Below are 18394 nucleotides of genomic sequence, written 5' to 3'. Positions count from 1 at the left end.
ATGGTGGAGGTACTAGAATAAGATGAGAGAGAAAATGTCGGTTATGGGGCCTTAGAGGGACAGCGACGTGAAGGTGGCGGTGTGAACAAGTGGCGGTGAGAATAGGGCTGGGAAGGGATCAAGGCTGGAGGTGTGGATGGTGCTCCATTAATATGAGGGATGAGAAGACTGGAAGTTTTTTTCAGAAGTGGTGGAAGACAACTTATTACTTATGTAACCAAACAACATACTACATCAAAGGGTATCATTTCCTTTCCCCCTCAATCCCTTTCTTGATTCCATTCCGTTTACCCCGTCTGAACCAAACAGCCCCTTATAAAATCAGTTAATACAATAAATTAGTCAAATCAGTTAGTCAAAATCAGCTAACTCAATCAGTTTCAGCTTTCAGCTTTCTCCCAAACAGGGCCTTTGGCTTTTTCACCATTAAAATAGTCTGTAATTTATGAGACATGAGAACGGCAATTTCCGTCGAATTAGAATATTTTAGTGGAGAAAAACACAGCCAACTATTTATGGGCAGTGAACAGTGATGGATTCCATTTTTATTTGGAAGAAAAAGGGTTAAAAGTGACAAACCGTTTATTTTGATTTTTTAATACCATCCCCAAAATTTTTATATTTTAATATCATCCCCAACTTTTTAAAAAAAATTAAAATAAAAAAAATTAAGTTTCTTAATTGATATCGAGCTAAGCCAGCTCCACCGTACAAGTATTGCAAATTTAGTGAAATAGAGGAATTGTTAGCTTTCGAGCATATACTTTTTAGTAATATGATTATGATAAAATAAATGCTACTCCCTCCGTTTTTTTTAAATGTATCACTTAGATTTTTGCACTATTCACATACCATGATTGACTTAAATTTTTCACCTTTATAAAATAAATAATTGTTATTATATAATATATCATTAGATTTGTCATAATGTCTAGTTTCATAATATAATTTTGTTGTAATTTTTACTAATTAACAATTAAAGATGTTAATGATCAAAGTTGCGTCTCGATAAATGTGCCGGTCAAATTGATGCAAATAAAAAAAATAAAGGGAGTATTATAATTATAACGAATTTAAGAAACAATAAATTTAACGATGTGCTATTTGCATTTTGTTGAAGAATAAACCTCCCAATTATAAGTTTATAACCACATATAAGTGTCTCAAATTGGTTGAAAAAAGCGAGGGGTAATCACTTTATAAGGCTAAGGAGTTAATCCTCCTATTGCCATATGATTTTGAAATGGAACTTCTTTTGGACTTGTAAAGTAAACTATTTTTCTTAATTGAGAATACGATTTAGGCCTGTATTTAACATGGTATCAGAATCAGACCCACTATGAGACCCTAAATAGCTTATTAAAGTTCACCGGGCCAAATTGAGTAGATATATGTGAGGGGGGAGTGTGTGGCCCGAACCCGTATTTTACACATTCACAGATGACATACAAGAGCAACTTTTTTTTATTGATCTTGAGAAACTACAAATTACAAGTAAGATAGACAAGACCATTAAAAGTTTGTATAGTAAGGAATGCTCACAAAACAAAAATACAATAGACACTATAAATAGGAGCCTTTAGTTGTGAATTGTGATGGGTTTGAATTAGTCTAAATTGAAGTGAAATTATGAACAAAATTAACTTAACTGAATTGAAAAATAAGTTCAAAAGAACGACGCCTATGTCACTTTCAAAGGCCTTAAATTTTTTTTTTATTTTTTATTTTTTATTTTTTTACTATTTGGGTTATTTTGTAAATATTTTTCCTCTTTGAGTGTTGATTTAAATTAAATACATTTTCTGAAAATATTCCATAAAAGTTGGTGGCCGCAATTTAACTAAATTCAATCTTAGGAGGGAAACTCCCAAACTTTTTTTTCAAGCATGAGATGATTATGATGATTGGTGAATTATGAATAGGAATTTAGTCAAATTTGGAGGGGTTTTCAAGTATTGGAGGATGAAAGAGATTCAATGGAGAAAAGGTCCCCAATGCTTAGTCAGCTTTACTATGAGCCTTTGGACCACTTAATTAATTAATTACAAACTTTACTTAATTTTGACACTTAATTATTTGTCAACAATGCAAAAAAGAACAAATTTTAGAAATTTATAATTATACTCCATAAACGACCATAATCATCAAACCTTTGTGATAAACACTTTATGTGTGGCAAGGAATATAACAACTATACTAGGTAATTTTAGTGATTTCTTTGCTTTTTTAGATTTGCTTTGTATATAAATAGTAATTTTTTTTATTTATTATTTATTTATTTATTTATTTTCATTTATCGTTTGAATGAATTATAGAAATATATATGTATATATGAACTTATCTAAACAACATGATACTATCTATCGAATTTGCATGGATAGATAAGCTTATTGCATGCACCCATTCATCCTAAAAACTTATTGTAGGAGAGTGAAGTATAAGTCCATGAAATATCAATTTTGTTCCATTAATTAAATCGCTACCTTTGTTCAACAAAATTAAAACATTAACTTTGGTCTAAATAAATTCATTGACACCCATTTAACACGCATATGATCGAAGCCACCCCAAACTTGATGTTTTAGTAGGAGAAAGTTGATATAGGAATAGTTGTTCTATAATATATACGAAGTACATATAAGTTCTAGATCAAGCATGATGGTTAAACTGATTTCATTATTAATTGCAAGTAAGCCAATTTTATATCACTAAATAATTAAATACTAAATATATGACTTGGTACACATTATTCTCCTTAATATATTGCGTAACTGAATATTTTATTATCTTCCTTTATCTTCTTCCGATCCATATAACTATCAAGTATCAACACTATCAAGTATCAACACTTAAATTTTTCCATGCTCATTTAAAGAGTAACACGAAGAAGTAGAACTCAAGTAGGAAACTATACAAACACAATTACACGACACATGATGACACAACTTATCAAAAAACAAAAAAAGTTAACGCACCCAACAACTTTGTTTTAAATTATATTAGCAAGAATTAAACCGCCACTTCCACAATTTATAATCAACCAATAAATAAATTTCAAGGCAAGAAAAAGTCGAATATCCTTGGGCACTTTTGTAAGAACTACATGAACATACCATCTTTGAGTTATTTCTCTATATTCCATTATCTATATTATACTCTTTAATTAGTTCACATCAAAATAAATTATCTATGTATAATAATTAATAATAAGTTCTTTATGCTATATTATTAAAAAATATGGTTCTTCATAGTAGTTGTGATATCTTTCTGATTCGTGAGAGAGAAAATAAAGGAGGGTTGTAATAACAAGTGACGATATAAGTTGGTATATGGCATCATGGTGTACGTAATTGATCAAATCGACCAATGCATCATACTTAGTGTACTATTAGGATGCATATATTCAACTAATACTTCATATATAGTTTTTCCATGTAATATTTGCAAATTAGTACGAGCAATAAATATGTCATATACCTCATATATATATCATATAGCTTAGGTATACAATTATTACGAAAATTTATTCTAGAGTACGTATGTATTACAAAAGTTATAAAAATTACATACATGGATAGAAATTGTAAAGATTACTAATTCACTAGCTAATTAGCTGGTTTATTATGTTCTTATAACTTTTTTTTTATATACTTCTCTCTCCTTTATTTATTCTAGTAATTATATCATTGCTCACTATTTTGAACTTGAGAAGCACCTATTCTGATCGAGCTTAAATTGATTTTTACATTGCTCGAAAATCTTAAATAATTAATTATATATTAAAATTAAAGCGTTTCTAAGAACATGTATGTGTCACCTGGAATTCCGGAACTCCCCCTAATCACTAGAACCATGCCAGTATAACAAGGTTCGAATATGAATTTTTTTTTTACATATACATATTTGATTGAGGAAGCTTCTGGTTTAGCATAAATTCCTTAATGGTATAAATATGAAAAAATCAGATACGCAACCTCTATAATTCTCTAGTGTAGTGGTAGCTTCTAATCCAATCATTGTAACATAAGCCCATAATAACATTTAATATCATATCAAATCCAAGTATATGTAGAAAGGCATGCATGTACGATATAATTAAAGTAATTTGGCTGGCTAATTAACTTAATTAATCAAGATCATTAGCAACGATATCGACACGTCCCAAACTCAAAAATGGGAGTTGATTGGATAAGGCTTCTTTTTTTAACTGCCTTTATCTCTAATTATTTTAATTAAGAGGCTTCCATAGCTAATATGCGGCGGATTAGTGTAAGTCGTGGATTATTTGGCTTTTTATCATGTATACGTATATAATCTAAGCACATAATTTTCGGCTTTATACTAATTAAAACAATAATAATACGGTCGTTGTCTTAGTTGTGTCAACATTTTATAGGTAGATTGTTGCCACTGCACCTTAAGTTAATTTCTACTAATTAAGAATTAAGCATGATAGGATGGATAAAGTTGTATGAAACCTAATTTTGTTGATGCCAACAATTTTGAAAAAAAATTGTAGAAATTGAATTGAGAAGATGATTTGATCAAATTAAAAAAGCGCCTTGTTTGGTAAGTAGTTGTGTACAATAAGACTCTTGATTGGGTTTTTTTAATGATTTTTGGCTTATAATTTTTTGCCATGGACAAAAATCAAATCTTGATAAAGGGCTTTCAGCCAAATAAAAAAGGCTAATGGGAGCAATTAATTGGTTAATTGTTCCAATTAATATGATAAAGTTAGTCCCTTTTATTTAATAATAAAATACACCGATTATCAGTATTAGTTAGCAACTTAGAGTCAATTAATATCTCATTTATTGTACATATCTAAAAACAAATAATGCTAACAACACAATGCCTAACTAAAAACATACATACACAAACAACTATTATGAATTATATCAACCAGCTACTCAGCCAATTCAAGTAAACGAGCTAACATTTGATTGGCAAACAAGATCATACAATACTCACCTAGCTACCTTAACTAACTTACTCCAGACTTTTCTATAAACATTTTATAACTACGATGAAAAGAAGGATTTTGCTACCTTCGTAGGAATATTCTTTTATATTGTACTCCACTTTCATTATTATGCAAGTATTAATTAATGGGTAAATACAAATCTCTTTAAGAAAGTTAGTATGAAATTAAACCACAAAACATGAGCTAAGAACATTTGTCGTAGAAGAAGAATACGCCAAAGGGCAAATTCGCAAGGGTTGTAAAACTTGTAAGGTAGCGCAAAAGAACTACTTGAACTTGCTTTGACAATAATTTTTTTTAGATAATAATTAAACTAAAAGTAATGTTATACGTAGCTTTACGGCTACATATAAGGTGATCAACATCGGCTCGATCCGATCCTGCTCGAAAATAGGGCGGATTTGGAAAAGCCTAAAAACGCAATTTTAGTAAAAAAGTCCGAACCCAACCCGAAAAGCCCGTTTTGGCCTGACAAGGCTGTTATTTTTCTGCGGATTTGGGCACGAGAAATTATGGTAAGGCCCGGTCCGGCCCGATTTTTAAGTATACTGTATAAAATTAGAAATTTAGATAGAAACACACGTAAAAATCATTACATGTACTCCCTCCGTTTTTAAATAATTACTTTACTTTTTATTTGCGGCCGTTTTTAAATACTTGCTCCATTTCCTTATTTGGAAAACTTTTACAATATTTGATTAATTTTCCTTACCTAGTGAACCCAACATATATTCTCTCTCCTCCAATTTTTCCATCAACCCCAATACCCGAAATGGAAAATGGAGGGAGTATTAAATTATTTCCATTCTCATTTTTACAGCCCACTTCCAAACATAATCTTTCGTCTTCCCAGCTCCAACCCTCCGACTAATTTATACCGCCGTACACGAAGGAATCCGGCAGTGTTTTGGAGATGATCGTCTGTGTAGCAGTCGTCGGTCACCAGGTCTCATTCTCTCTCTTTCATTATCAAATTTGATCAACTTAATTAACTATATTTCTGGCTTTTTATTAATTTCTGGGCAAATTAAATTGAATATTAGGGTGATTTTGGCAGAATAATCCTCTCTACATTCAAAGTTTTACTGGGGGTGATGATAATGATGCACTCAAGCTTCATCACATTGTTCACTGCTCACTTGATTCTATTGACGAACGAGGTCCCTTTTGTCTTTACGATTTTCTTTATTCGATTTCTTAATTTGGATGATTTTTAGCTCATAATTTGCTTATTTATTTATCTGGGTTGTGTTGAATGTTATTATGTTACTTGGACTCTTCAATTTAGATGTAGTACCCCTTGCCGGATTGATCTAATCCGACGAGGGTTTTGAATATGGACAGTTGGACACTTCATTTAGGGTCAAACTCATGGAAATTTTTTGACAGAGTACTCAAGCCGGACCCGAGTATGAGTAACATAGGTTGCAAGTAGGAAAATTTTAAGGTTTTGGGTTTCATTTATGGATTGAACATAAAAGGTTGGATTTTAGAGTTGAGATTTGATTTGGTGGTTAGTTCTTTGCTGTAGCTGGAAAAACCATTACCCTAGATTTGATAGGCATTTCCGAATGTAGGGACTTTAGGTTTCAGGTTTGGATTGCCTGATTGGAGCCAAGGTTATGTATGGTTTGTTGAAATTTGGATTTCAATCACAGATTTTGTTGTTGAATTTAGCCTTTTCCGCGCCCTTTTAGTGTGTGAAACATTGCTGCTTGAATGTAGGAATTAGATGTACGAGGTAATCATTATTTTTGTAGGAGATTCCAACATGAGACCCATCAGAATTTACAGTATATCTCTTGCTCTCTTGTTCTTTTAAAATTTCGTGACTGAACATCTAACTATTCACTACATATTGCTTCCAACTACTATATGTTGGATTTGTTTTTATTTGATTACAAGTGAGAGCTACATTTCATAGAACAATACAAAGAAGGAAATAAAGAAGCCTTGGTTACTTCCATTGTCTGCCAAACAACAAAAACATAGAGGATTAGAATCTCGTAAATTATCATAGCATGGATATATATAACTATATTGAATTTACCTTTTTTAGTTTCAAAAGTCACCCCTTTAAGTATGGATTATCATTTTATCATCCCACTCACGTTTAAAGAGTAACCAATATTAGCCTAAATTATTAACACCATAAATCGGAATTAGATTGTTGTCCTTTCAGTGTTATTGCAAATTGCACTCATATATTGGAAAGGTCACTTATGAAGTTATGATAACCTTGAAAAGTTGCCCTTTGAATCGATGGATTAGTTGGATTTTGAAGAAATGATGAGAGAGAGTACATGAATAAAGTAGAGGCACTGACAATGTGTATTATGTTACGCATTTAAATTAGATAAGTTACAAGTCATTGGTCACATAGTATGATACTCTATTACTTAGTATTGTCTTTTGTAAGAACAACCCTAATGCTTTTCTTTTGGTCGTCTAATATTCAGATGCACCTTTGGTTTCAATTTTTTGGTCTTTTGTCATGTTTATTCAATTAGTGTTTAATCCTAAATTTCTTGTTCAAGTTGATTGAAGTTTTAATTGTGCTGATAAAATGCAGATAGCTTGATATTCACATTTATCCAGGTGTTCTGATGTCTTAGTGTATGAATAGAAGGATGGATTTTTTTTTAATTTTTATATTCTTACTGTGGTTGACAGTACCATAACCATTTGATGTATGGAGATAATTTAATCATGTTTCTGCCACTAATTGTGGAATTCATGCTTGACTAATTTATTGAGTTTATGTTATCTGACTTACTATTACATCTCAGTGAACAATCCCAAGAAATCTGGGCCTGTGCTGAATGAATCATTTTTAGGTCTGCTTTACCCAACTGAGAATTACAAAGTGTAGGCATCTTTCCTCTTGAGTTATGCCAAGATGGACTGTCAATTTGCTTATAGTGTGGTTTTGGCAGCCGAAATAATGATACTGATGAAGTCAACCTTTTGTTGCTTGTAGGTATGGCTATTTGGCTAACACTAAGGTGAAGTTCATTTTGGTGACAACTGATTTAGAGGTCAGAGATGCTGATGTGAGAATTGTAAGTATTAAGTATATACAATAAGCTTGGAAACTTTGCCAAATAAAAGCCGTGCTTGAAGTTGCTTTACATTGTGCCTTTTGTCCATCATGTGGTGCATTATATAAAGTCTCCTTTTTTCACTAGGTGTTCATTCGTAATTTTGTTGCACTTGGTAATAACTCTACTTGGTATAGGAAAAAATGTGGGTTAGCATTGTAGAATAGTGGATATCGCTAGCTTTGAGGATTTCTGGTGTGTGCGGCTGAGTTAAGGTTAATCAATTTGGTGCTTGTGCATCTAGGAGTCATTGTTTCATTTATCTACCCAAGGAAGCTGTGCTCTGTGATCTGTTATTGATTGTCAAGCTCAAGCTGTGTAGTTTCATTATGAAACAAAATCAAATGACTGGTTTAGTAGGTGGTGCCTGAGTTTTCAGCTTGTCTGCTCTCTATTCCATTTAAATCATCTCCTTGGATGACAAGCTACTATGATGATTTCATTGTGTATTAAATGAGAGTATTTGTCCAATAAACTCAGTATGACTTTGTTTGGAGCTTTATAATGGATTTTGGTGCTTTCTCATTACAAAGGATCCTGGTGGATTCATTCAGAGAGTTGCACACTCGGCCACTTGCACATATTATGTTTGTGTTTCCTGTTTTGATTTTTTTTGAAACCATTTGTGTTTCCTGTTAACTGAATGAAGGGTTTTTTAGCTGATCGTGTGTATTTTGGTTGAAAACAGTTCTTCAGGAAATTTCATGAAGCTTATGTGGATGCAGTTTCAAATCCTTTCCACGTACCCGGTAAAAAGATAACCTCTCGAACATTTGCTGAAAGTGTCAGCAATGTTGTCAAGTCCTTTGGGTTAGGTTCAACTGGGTGAACATCTGCTCACTATTTTGGGAATGACTTGCATTTAGCAAAATATGAGATGGTTTAGTTTTGTTATTAAAGGACTGTAGCAATAAGGTACACACCATCATGCTGATAGCTTGAATTAGTGAGTGTTTATGTGAAGAAAGGCTAAGAGATAATCTTTGAGCATGTACTACGTATTCAGTTACAAGATCAATATCGATGTCATGTAGCATGTCGTATAACTTGATTAGCTTACTGGCTGTCTGGCTGGTCTTCCTCTGCAGCTGAATTGAGACTTGTGCTGTTTGTACTTTGTATCTTCATATTCTAAGCTTCATTTTACCCTAAGATAAAATCAGTTCAATTTTCATGGTGGAACTACAGATATTTCTGTGACTTATGCTAATTGGTTTCAAGTATCGGAGGAGCTTTTTGTATAGACTTATGCTACTTGGTCTCAAGATTTAGGTTACTATCCATTGCATAAAATCGTAAAGTTTTCTTTATTTTATTTTGAGACATATTCATGATAAACATAGTGTCCCAAACAATTGGCTCAATGCAACTGTAGTCTGTAGTCCAAGAAATGTCAGCTTGAGCCCTAGCCAAATTAGACTGTAAACTAAACTACAGGCTACTTTAACTTCTAAATATATATTGATTCTGACTTATTAGTTATTGCCCTTATTGGTCCGTACCATAGTTTTTTTAGTAAGTATTTTTTTTTTTTTAAAACATCATCCAAATAATCTCATTTATTTATATTTTATAATTTATACACGGAGAAAAAATCAACCTAGTATGCGACTAAATACATTTTAAAAAGCTGACCCAACCATTCGAGTTGAGAAGCCACAATTTTATTGGAAAAACAAGTCTTATTTCGGATCCTTAGGTTGGACCGTGGTCGGTCACCTTCTACCTTAGTTCTCACTGCCGCACTGGGTTTGAACTATTTAAAGCAACTAGGGGTGGCAATTCGGGTCAGCAAGTTGGCTTCGGGTTAGATTTCGGGTTAGCTTAGAAACTATTAAAAATAGTGTAAAACTTAATATTATTATGAAATATGAAATTTGGGTCAAATCAGATCGAATTCGAGTTGGTTGGGTCGGGTTCGGGTTTCTCTCAATAACTTCGGGTCGGGTCGGATCAGGGATTGTCAGCCCTAAAGCAACCCATATCTGTTATCCATACTGGCCCGGCCCGTCCCGGCCCAACCCAAATGACTTAAAATACAATACTATCCATTTATCCTCCAAGAATTCTATCCAACAATATAAAAACCATGAACCTTCCTCTTCTTTCCTCTTTCTGTGACTCACTAATCAGTATAGCCTGTTAGTTATCCATGGCTTCGTCCTCATCTCTTCTCAATTTTCTCTCTCCTCTTTTTCAATCAATCACCTCACATCCTCCTCCTTCCAACCCCAAATTCCCCAACCTAAATCCTCTCTCCTCCCAATTGAATTCTCTTTCTCTCTCCTCCCCTAAAAAACATGAAAATGGAGCAATTTCAAAGAATGAAGAAAACCCAGGTGATGTAATGGCGGTTGTATGCCCATCTCTTGCGTATTCAAACACCCTTTACTTCAGATCAGCTTATAATGTTCAGGTTTTGGTGGATGATAATGAACCTGAAGAAAGGCTTCTTAATCGATTTAGGAGAGAGGTTATGCGAGCTGGGGTTATTCAGGAGTGTAAACGACGTCGTTTCTTTGAGAATAAGCAGGATAAGGAGAAGCGTAAGCATCGTGAAGCTGCTAAGCGTAACAGTCGTCGAAGGTCCTTTCCTATTTTCTATTTATTTATGTTTATATAATATGATATTTTTATAATTTGGTTGTGGTTTTTATAAGCTGCTAAGTGTTATGTTGGTTGATATTGATTGGCTAAGATAAGCATATGGTAGGGAGTCGCAATGAGTTGTAATGTAGACGGAATTTGATCTCGGGTATTTGTGTACACTTTCCATCCTTGTACCAATGACTTTAATTGACTAAGCTAGTGAACAATCCTTAGGTGAATTGAGTAACAGACTAACAGGATAGTAGGTCAATAGCTGATTCAGGAATTTTGTATTGTCTAATACTCTCATCTAATTACAAATTGGATAAACAGAGGAAACTCTTAGAAGCTTTCAAGCAAAATATTGTCAAGTACGGAGTACTCCATGACTAAAGCCAATGTCTTCATGTTCACTGTTTAATTGTGAATTTGCAGTGGCTGGAGCGCGTTTACTGATTTGTTTAACTTGTCTATCCATTCCATGGGTGTGTTTAGCATCAATATTTAGCCACGAATCGTTGGGCTTGTGCTTGTAGTGTGCTTATGATAGCTGGTTGTTAATTTGTTTGTGTATTTTCTCTACATTGAATGCAAGTATAGGAAAATCTTATTCTCCATTACTTCACATTTACCATGCTGGATGTAAACTGGTTATCTACAGACTACAGATTACATATTTTGCCAGAGTTGCAAATATCACAAATACTTTCGTTGAGCATCTCCTTAGAATTTAGAACTAAATAGTTGTTTGCATGATGGTTCTGATTACTCAAGGGCTGGTGAATATATTTAAAATGCATATCATGAGGAGCTTTTTGGATTAAGGCTTTGATTGATTGATTGATCGATCATGAGGAACTTAGGAACTGATAGAGAGGCATTTTAGGGCTCTGGAGGACTAATGAGGGGCAATTCTGTGTGATTTCAGATTTTGCATATTGTGATTACTCTGATTAGTAACTTGAACTTCATCAAGCTTACTGATTGAATTGTTGTAAAGGTTTGAAGTTTCCTGGGGTGTTTCTTCTTGTCTCTGCTTCTTGTGTATATATATGTGGTTCACTTATTCACTCAAAATCGTCTGGTAACAGGCGTGGTCCATTCCGTGCCCCATTCCAAGGCAAGGAAGAGGTGGGGAAAGTTGAGAAAAAAGAGGATGATGAAGATAACTGGGACATGCCGGAAGGAGATGCTCCTTTTTAAGAACATCTTGCATTTTGCTCACTTTCAGTAGCCATATTTTCAATGTGTTTATAAAGGATTTATTGACTAAATTGTTGTATTATTCTGTAGATCCTTGTGTTTTGGTGGCATATACTTCATTTACAATTGTATCAGAGAATTTGATGAGACCTCAGAACAGTTTTGGCTACAGCAGCCTGTAATTTTTACGAGTACTTATTAGTTGACCTGTTGTTTTGTAAGTGCAAGCAGTTGCAGGACTTGCTGACCGAATTGGGGAAGGTAGAATGAAGGGTTTACACTTTACAATCCACCATGTTTTCCTGTAGAGCTTTATTTGGCAATTGTTTTGTACTCTGTAATGAATTATTTGATAAATTTACTAATTAAGGCTCAGAGCTTGCAGTATAATCCAGATCATACCGCCCTTGGTAGTATTTTGTAATTTTGTTTACTAAAATGCATAAATTAACTATAACAAATCACCAGCTCAGACCAAACCCCTGTTTTCTCGAGGTACTTTCTCCTGAATTGATAAAGGTTAGGGAGGGTTTTGATATTTTTTCCCCCCAGTTGGGGCTGGATTCAATATCTTCTCGTTTTGGTTGCTTGATATATACATTAACTAATCAAAACCACATAGTGGACAGGGTCATGTAGAACTGAGTTTAGTATTAAAGATGAGGTAAAGCAATGCCAATCAATAAAATTGAATGTTATACATGTAATCAAACAAATATGTTGTGGGATGAAGAGGGCAAAAATAGATGAGAAAAAAAATAATAACAATAACAAACATACATACATGAGAGGCAATCAAAATTGCCTAGGGCACCTTCTATGTGGTTTAATGGTTAAACCTCTGATACAAGATTACAGAATAGCATTTGTTGGAGCCAACTTCTTTTTTGTATTGGCAATTTGGCACTGGGATAATGCCTTGCACACTCCTTGATATGTACCTCTTGCTATATAACCCAAGAATTCTGACGAGAATTGTATATCTTTAAATGGCATCTATCAACCAAATTCTAAAAGCTTCTTCAACAAATTCCTACAGGTTGAAGTCAAAGCAAAATTCCCAATTTACTGTAATGCATTCCTTCCTTTAGTGCTCAGACTGCTCACTACTCACCCTTACTAGGCTGATTATCTTCTTCTTCTGAATCATAAACATCATCATTTCCACCAATTGTCGCATCCTGCCCTTGCTTTACCAAACTGATATCACCCCCAGATTTCCCTTTAGTTAGTGATTGTACTTCCTCGTCATTAAATTCCTCTCCAACTCCATCTGAATAAGCATACCTGTAAAGAGAAAAGCACGATTTAGTGCTGTAGGCTAGTAACAAAATTGCTAATGACCAAGAGCACAAGTTATTCTTGATTCAATGTCAAAAACAAATATTCACAAATTCAGCTCAGCCGGCAGTTTCCAGATGAGGAGAGGTGCTTCACAAGATTACACCTTAATAAATACAGTTCATCTTACCTTTGAGAACTCTGAGATGGAGCCCATAAATAGCAAATAATGCATAACACTGCAAAACCCAGAATGTCCCAGAAAGCAGTGATGATCCAAGCACTCTGCCACCGCTCATTAAAAGGATCTGTAGCCTTAAAATACACCTGTAAGAGTCAAATTACCAGAATAAGTATATTTGCAACAGGGCAGTAGCCACATCCCAAAAATCAACTAAGCAGAGAAATGATGTTATAAAAGCACTGATCTGTTAATTGTAAGGTCATACCTTTTATGACCCAAACTAAAACATGATCAATACTAACCTCTTTATTTTCTTTTCCGGTGATACTTAAATGCAAAAGACATCCAGAAAGCATCATTTCACTTTTCTTTAGAGAGATCTACTTCTAACGCATACGAGTCATATCTAATGTTTTCCTTTTCTAGCCCTTGTCAGAAGGTATATTTTTTACATATCCAATACATTATTTGCCCTACAATGGCCATGATAGATCTACAAACAAAACACAATTAGATAAGACTATTGCATCAGAATAGTGTTCTTTCAATATTATTGCATTGCTACTTGTAATCTTGTACTACGTCTGAAAAAAAAAAAAAAAAAAAAAAAAAAAAAAAAACTAGTAGTTCTACATTACTCTTTAAGCAAGTGCTCATATTCCCTGAAGTTGAAAAAGTTACTCGGAATAGATCTCTCACAGACTTCTTCTATCTCCCTAGACTAGATACGTGCATCTTTATCTCCCTAGAGGCCTAAATTCCACATAAATAGATTTCAGAGGCCATAATATCATGCAGGCACCAGAAAATCTTCCTCATTTTATACACTAATCAAGATACAGAACTTTATTGACCATATACCTTTTTATGTCTATTATTATAAACTTAAAACATACCTCGTATACTATCCATGCAACAGAAGCAATCACTGAAACGGCCAATGCATTCGAGAATTTCCTGTAGATATCCAACTTCACAGAGCTTCGTTTCACCTGAAAACAAATTTCTAGTCTAATAAGAAACCATCACTTCCAGCAAGGCTTATTCTGACTAACCTAGAAAAATAAGGCAAAAAACCACAATTTACTGGAAGCAACACATAAAAGGAGGGAAATTTTTTAGCTGCATTTAGAGCTTCTATGCAGATTGTATGACAAGGGTAGCAAGAGTCTTGAGAAAGCATCAATTTAGGAGGGAAGAGGGGGGCAGGTGTGGGCCATAGGAATGCAATATTGGTCCCTAATCTCAATCCAATGGAAATGAAATTGAGTCTATGCAATAGTTATGAGCTCACTCACCATATTAATCTTCCCTACTACTAACATAACAAACCAGATACAAGCTTTATCCCACTAGAAGAAGCTGGCTACATGGATTCATAAACAAAAACCGAGCAACCAAAAAAAAATCATGCAAAAAACTGCAACAAACCTGTAGCTGTTCCAGAGTCTTTGAAAGAGAAGTAAAAATCCACAAGATTAGAAAAGCATCCAGGAATGAATCAGGAAGGACAAGAAGTATTCTTGCTCTTCCTGATACATCATTAACAGTGCCCACATACTCTGTAATGTTTAGCAGTTCAGTTGCCAGGAAGTAAGTTGCCCCAATAACCAGCACCTTGTAGGTAAGACCACCAAGAGTAGGCCGCACCACACCATAACCCATTGATAATGAAAGAATAAGTAGACGTGAAAGTGTTCTTCTTGCAGCTCCAAGAGTTACAACCCAAGTTGTAAGTACAACAGGTCTAATGCCTGTGCTGTTGAAATTAGCATAATCAAGATACCAAAAGAACATTTCCAACAATCCAAGGACAACAACTGCTGTGATGCAGTGTTGAAGTTGAAGTACTTCATTCCAGAATCTGTGATACTGAAAAAACCATATTGAGCTGAGCACCAGGTAGGCCAGAGACATGAAAACATAGAATTTCATGGATGGGGCCATTCTACCAGGTAAGTAGCCATCAGGATTTTTCCAAACGGTCTTCCCATTCATAACTAGTCCTTTCAACTCTGGGTCACAAGAAATGAAGAACAAGTTGTACATTCCTGTCTTTGTAACGTACACCTCTTGCCGACGCATCCTAGTTTTTAAAGAACGCCCTTTAAACTTCACATTTAAAATCACAGGCCAATTTTTATCTGTAGATGATCGTATTTTTATGACTTCCCCTTGCTTACATCCTTCAAGTTTAGCAAGATCAGGGGTGCAGCAAATAGACCTCTGCCCACCATAAGCAGAACCACCAATATCATCACGATCAGCTGCTTCAAAAATCACAATTTGCACAAGTCCAGAGCCATGTTCCGTGTTTGATAGTTTTTTAGCAGCTTCCTTACTTCTCCAGAATGTGATATTCTCAAATCTAGACAAAATGACTAATATCAGATGATTGTATAATTGTATTACACTGCTACTAGCCAGGGAGAAGCTTCTTTATGCTTTTACAAAGAGACAAGGAATAAGCATAATAACTTTTTTTTGGAGATGGCAACAAAGATCAAATCATGCAAAAGGCAAACAATATAAGTTCTGAAGCTCTTCATATTGGTGCAACATACATTGACACATACTCAAAGTTCTTCCCAAGCATGGTAACTTCAAATTATAGCTTGATTTAAATTATTTATCAAGCATCACTCTCCGAACTCCTAAAGATAATAGAATTAAAAACTTTTAAGGGGTTATGGCTCTTGTGGGAACTCTACCTTGGATAACTTGGTAGCCTGAATGACAAGCAAAAAGTTTCTAATTGTCATTCTTCTTTCAGTAGCATGGATATAAATCAATACTATTCAAATCTTCCTTCCTCTAGATTGTAATTCCATCACATTTCTTTCATGGAAGGAGGAAGATAAGTCTTCTCCCTTTCGCTTGGCAGGAAGGAATTGATCAAATAAGAAGGAATAAAAAGTATCCCTTTCCTTTGATTTGGTTTAAGTTTACGTATAGAAATACATTGACAGGAAAGGCTTCATTATAATATTTACGTTACATTTCCTTCCTCTATTAATAAACCAAATCCTTCAAATGCTTGAGAAACTTTTCCAAACAAGGACAGTCTACTCCTCCTCCTCTCCCCTTCCCTCCATCCATGTTTTCCGAACACACGATAATTTCCAATTCTTTTATACTCCGTATTAGCTAATCGAAAGAAGGATTCCACTCAAATCACTATCAAATCCTACAACAGGAAAGTTAACTCATTTCCTGCCTATGATTCCCTACCCATTCCAATCAACATAAATAACCAAACAATCTCCACTCTTTAGCTAACCTCATTGTCTATGTTCCTCCCATATAAAATAAAATAGCTTCATCTAGACGGAAAGATTCGATTTAATAGATTTATCCCCCCCCCCCCCCTCTTTCAATACACAATACAATTTCACATTGACATTTACACATTATACATTTCTCAAATTATCGCAATAACATCACAATTATGCAACCAATAAGAAATAGATTCAAACAGCATAAACATAAACCAAGATCCAAACTTTAACCCCTAAAAATCAATCACAAACAAACACAGTTCACAAAATCAAAAATTTAGGACAAACAAACAAATGGGTATCCACAGATCGATCAAGGGAGAGAGAACAATACCGAATAAATGAGGAACCATCATTAAGAGAGTGAGAAACGATACGCGTTGAAATGGGAGAAGAAAAGGAAGAACGAGAAGCACGAATAGCTTCACTGCCACCAGCAAGAAGGTAAGAATTGCCGACTTCACTGAAAATTTGTCGGTCATAAGTGTGAATTGAAGCATTTGAGAATTGAAAATGTGAAGAAAATAGTATAGTTATTGTTAGTAGTAGTATGAAATTTGGGAGTTTTAGGAGAGAGAAAGAAAGGGGATGTTTAAGATCATGGATCCCGATTTCCATGGCGAAAGCTTGATGTGGGTTTGGTATGGTTTGATTTGCCCACCAAACTAAAAAATAAATTAGTTGTTCAGTGAGTGACTTGAGAAGTGAGGTTGAGTAAGAAGTCAGGAACATATGTCTAGTGTCAATTTGTTAATTGGTGGTGGTTTGATGGATCTAGAAGGGAATTTATTTTAAGGGTGTGATTGCGAGCGTGCAATTTCTTGGGTGCACCCGAGATTATATAATTCATAAGTAATTGATTTGATGTTATACAAAACTTATAACAAGTATTTATTATAACATGATAATGAGCACAACATAAATATAAATATAAACATAAATTAGATTTGTATCATCTTATTAGATGAGAGATGAGAGATTATCTAAATTCTTTATACATAATTGTTAAACATGAACGGTTTAATTGAACATTTGGTGAGAATGGAGCTTTTAGTGAAGGAAAAAAGTGTTAATAAAACTTGTTAAAGAATTACCAATGTGAGATTGATTTTTGTTAGAATAGAATTAACTTCAAATTTCTAGCAATGAATTGACACTAAAAAAAAATCCCTCAAAAAAAAAAAAAAAAAAAAAAAAAACTAATTTCAATGTACAGCAAGATTAGAAGAGCTAATATTAGATTTTACTATCCTAGTGCAAGAATAAGGGAATAAAAATATTTGTGTTTATGACGTCTCGGAAGATTTTGCCTTTTCATTGTGGTGTAGGAGTGTATTATATAAGTGGTGCATAATTTTAATGGATGTTTTGGTCAACTTGAATGGAAAGAGATCCTTATGACATTGTGTATACTTCTGATTCACTTATAGTGTGTACACTATATATTTGATTCACTTCCATTTTTAGTATACTGTAATCGATTTATGTTATTTTATGGTATTAGTTACATAAACTAAATATTATTAGTTCGTTGTTATATTACTTGTTAAAATTCAATTATCTCATAGTGAAAGCAATGAAAAAAAAAAAACTATCAATATCCCGTGTATTATCAAAGGCACATTAGGGGGTTTGTTCTTTTCAGCTTAATTTCAGTTCAGTTCAACTCAATTCACTTTAGTTCAATTCGGTCCAATTCAATTCCTAATTTTCTTCTCTCAAAAACAATTCAGTTCAGTTTAGTTCAATTCAACTCAGTTCATTAAATGAG

General features: G+C 33.9%; 3 protein-coding genes across 3 annotated transcripts; 2 read left to right on the top strand and 1 right to left on the bottom strand.

Moving 5' to 3' along the window:
* Nucleotides 1-5792: 5792 nt before the first annotated feature.
* Nucleotides 5793-9270, top strand: LOC145563310 (uncharacterized). Its single transcript, XM_081623754.1, has 5 exons — nucleotides 5793-5933; nucleotides 6045-6147; nucleotides 7777-7855; nucleotides 7968-8049; nucleotides 8777-9270. Exons 1-5 carry the CDS (start codon nucleotides 5901-5903, stop codon nucleotides 8915-8917), a joined length of 438 nt encoding a protein of 145 aa, XP_081479880.1. The 5' UTR covers nucleotides 5793-5900; the 3' UTR covers nucleotides 8918-9270.
* A 908-nt stretch (nucleotides 9271-10178) lies between these two features.
* LOC145562071 (small ribosomal subunit protein bS21c-like) lies at nucleotides 10179-12092 on the top strand. The gene is made up of 2 exons (XM_081622243.1): nucleotides 10179-10674; nucleotides 11769-12092. The coding sequence occupies exons 1-2, from the start codon at nucleotides 10241-10243 to the stop codon at nucleotides 11878-11880; spliced, it is 546 nt and encodes a 181-aa protein (XP_081478369.1). The 5' UTR covers nucleotides 10179-10240; the 3' UTR covers nucleotides 11881-12092.
* A 457-nt stretch (nucleotides 12093-12549) lies between these two features.
* On the bottom strand, nucleotides 12550-17413 carry LOC145563309 (uncharacterized). The gene is made up of 5 exons (XM_081623753.1): nucleotides 16958-17413; nucleotides 14777-15713; nucleotides 14242-14337; nucleotides 13352-13488; nucleotides 12550-13167 (listed from the first exon to the last, which is right to left on the bottom strand). The coding sequence occupies exons 1-5, from the start codon at nucleotides 17353-17355 to the stop codon at nucleotides 12987-12989; spliced, it is 1749 nt and encodes a 582-aa protein (XP_081479879.1). The 5' UTR covers nucleotides 17356-17413; the 3' UTR covers nucleotides 12550-12986.
* Nucleotides 17414-18394: the final 981 nt, after the last annotated feature.

Source organism: Chenopodium album, chromosome 10 (genome assembly GCF_948465745.1).
Source record: "Chenopodium album chromosome 10, dcCheAlbu1.1, whole genome shotgun sequence".
Taxonomy (NCBI): domain Eukaryota; kingdom Viridiplantae; phylum Streptophyta; class Magnoliopsida; order Caryophyllales; family Amaranthaceae; genus Chenopodium; species Chenopodium album.
Note: the sequence above shows the minus strand (reverse complement) of the source record. Positions and strands in the feature narration are given on the sequence as shown.

Coding starts and splice junctions, on each gene's coding strand:
- LOC145563310 (XM_081623754.1), top strand. CDS start 5,901: ATGATCGTCTGTGTAGCAGTCGTCGGTCACCAG. Junction 5,934..6,044: donor TAGCAGTCGTCGGTCACCAG/GTCTCATTCTCT, acceptor TGATTTTGGCAG/AATAATCCTCTCTACATTCA. Junction 6,148..7,776: donor TGATTCTATTGACGAACGAG/GTCCCTTTTGTC, acceptor ATTACATCTCAG/TGAACAATCCCAAGAAATCT.
- LOC145562071 (XM_081622243.1), top strand. CDS start 10,241: ATGGCTTCGTCCTCATCTCTTCTCAATTTTCTCTCTCCTCTTTTTCAA. Junction 10,675..11,768: donor AAGCGTAACAGTCGTCGAAG/GTCCTTTCCTAT, acceptor GTCTGGTAACAG/GCGTGGTCCATTCCGTGCCC.
- LOC145563309 (XM_081623753.1), bottom strand. CDS start 17,355: ATGTTCCTGACTTCTTACTCAACCTCACTTCTCAAGTCACTCACTGAA. Junction 15,714..16,957: donor GATGGTTCCTCATTTATTCG/GTATTGTTCTCT, acceptor CATTTTGTCTAG/ATTTGAGAATATCACATTCT. Junction 14,338..14,776: donor AGACTCTGGAACAGCTACAG/GTTTGTTGCAGT, acceptor ATTTGTTTTCAG/GTGAAACGAAGCTCTGTGAA.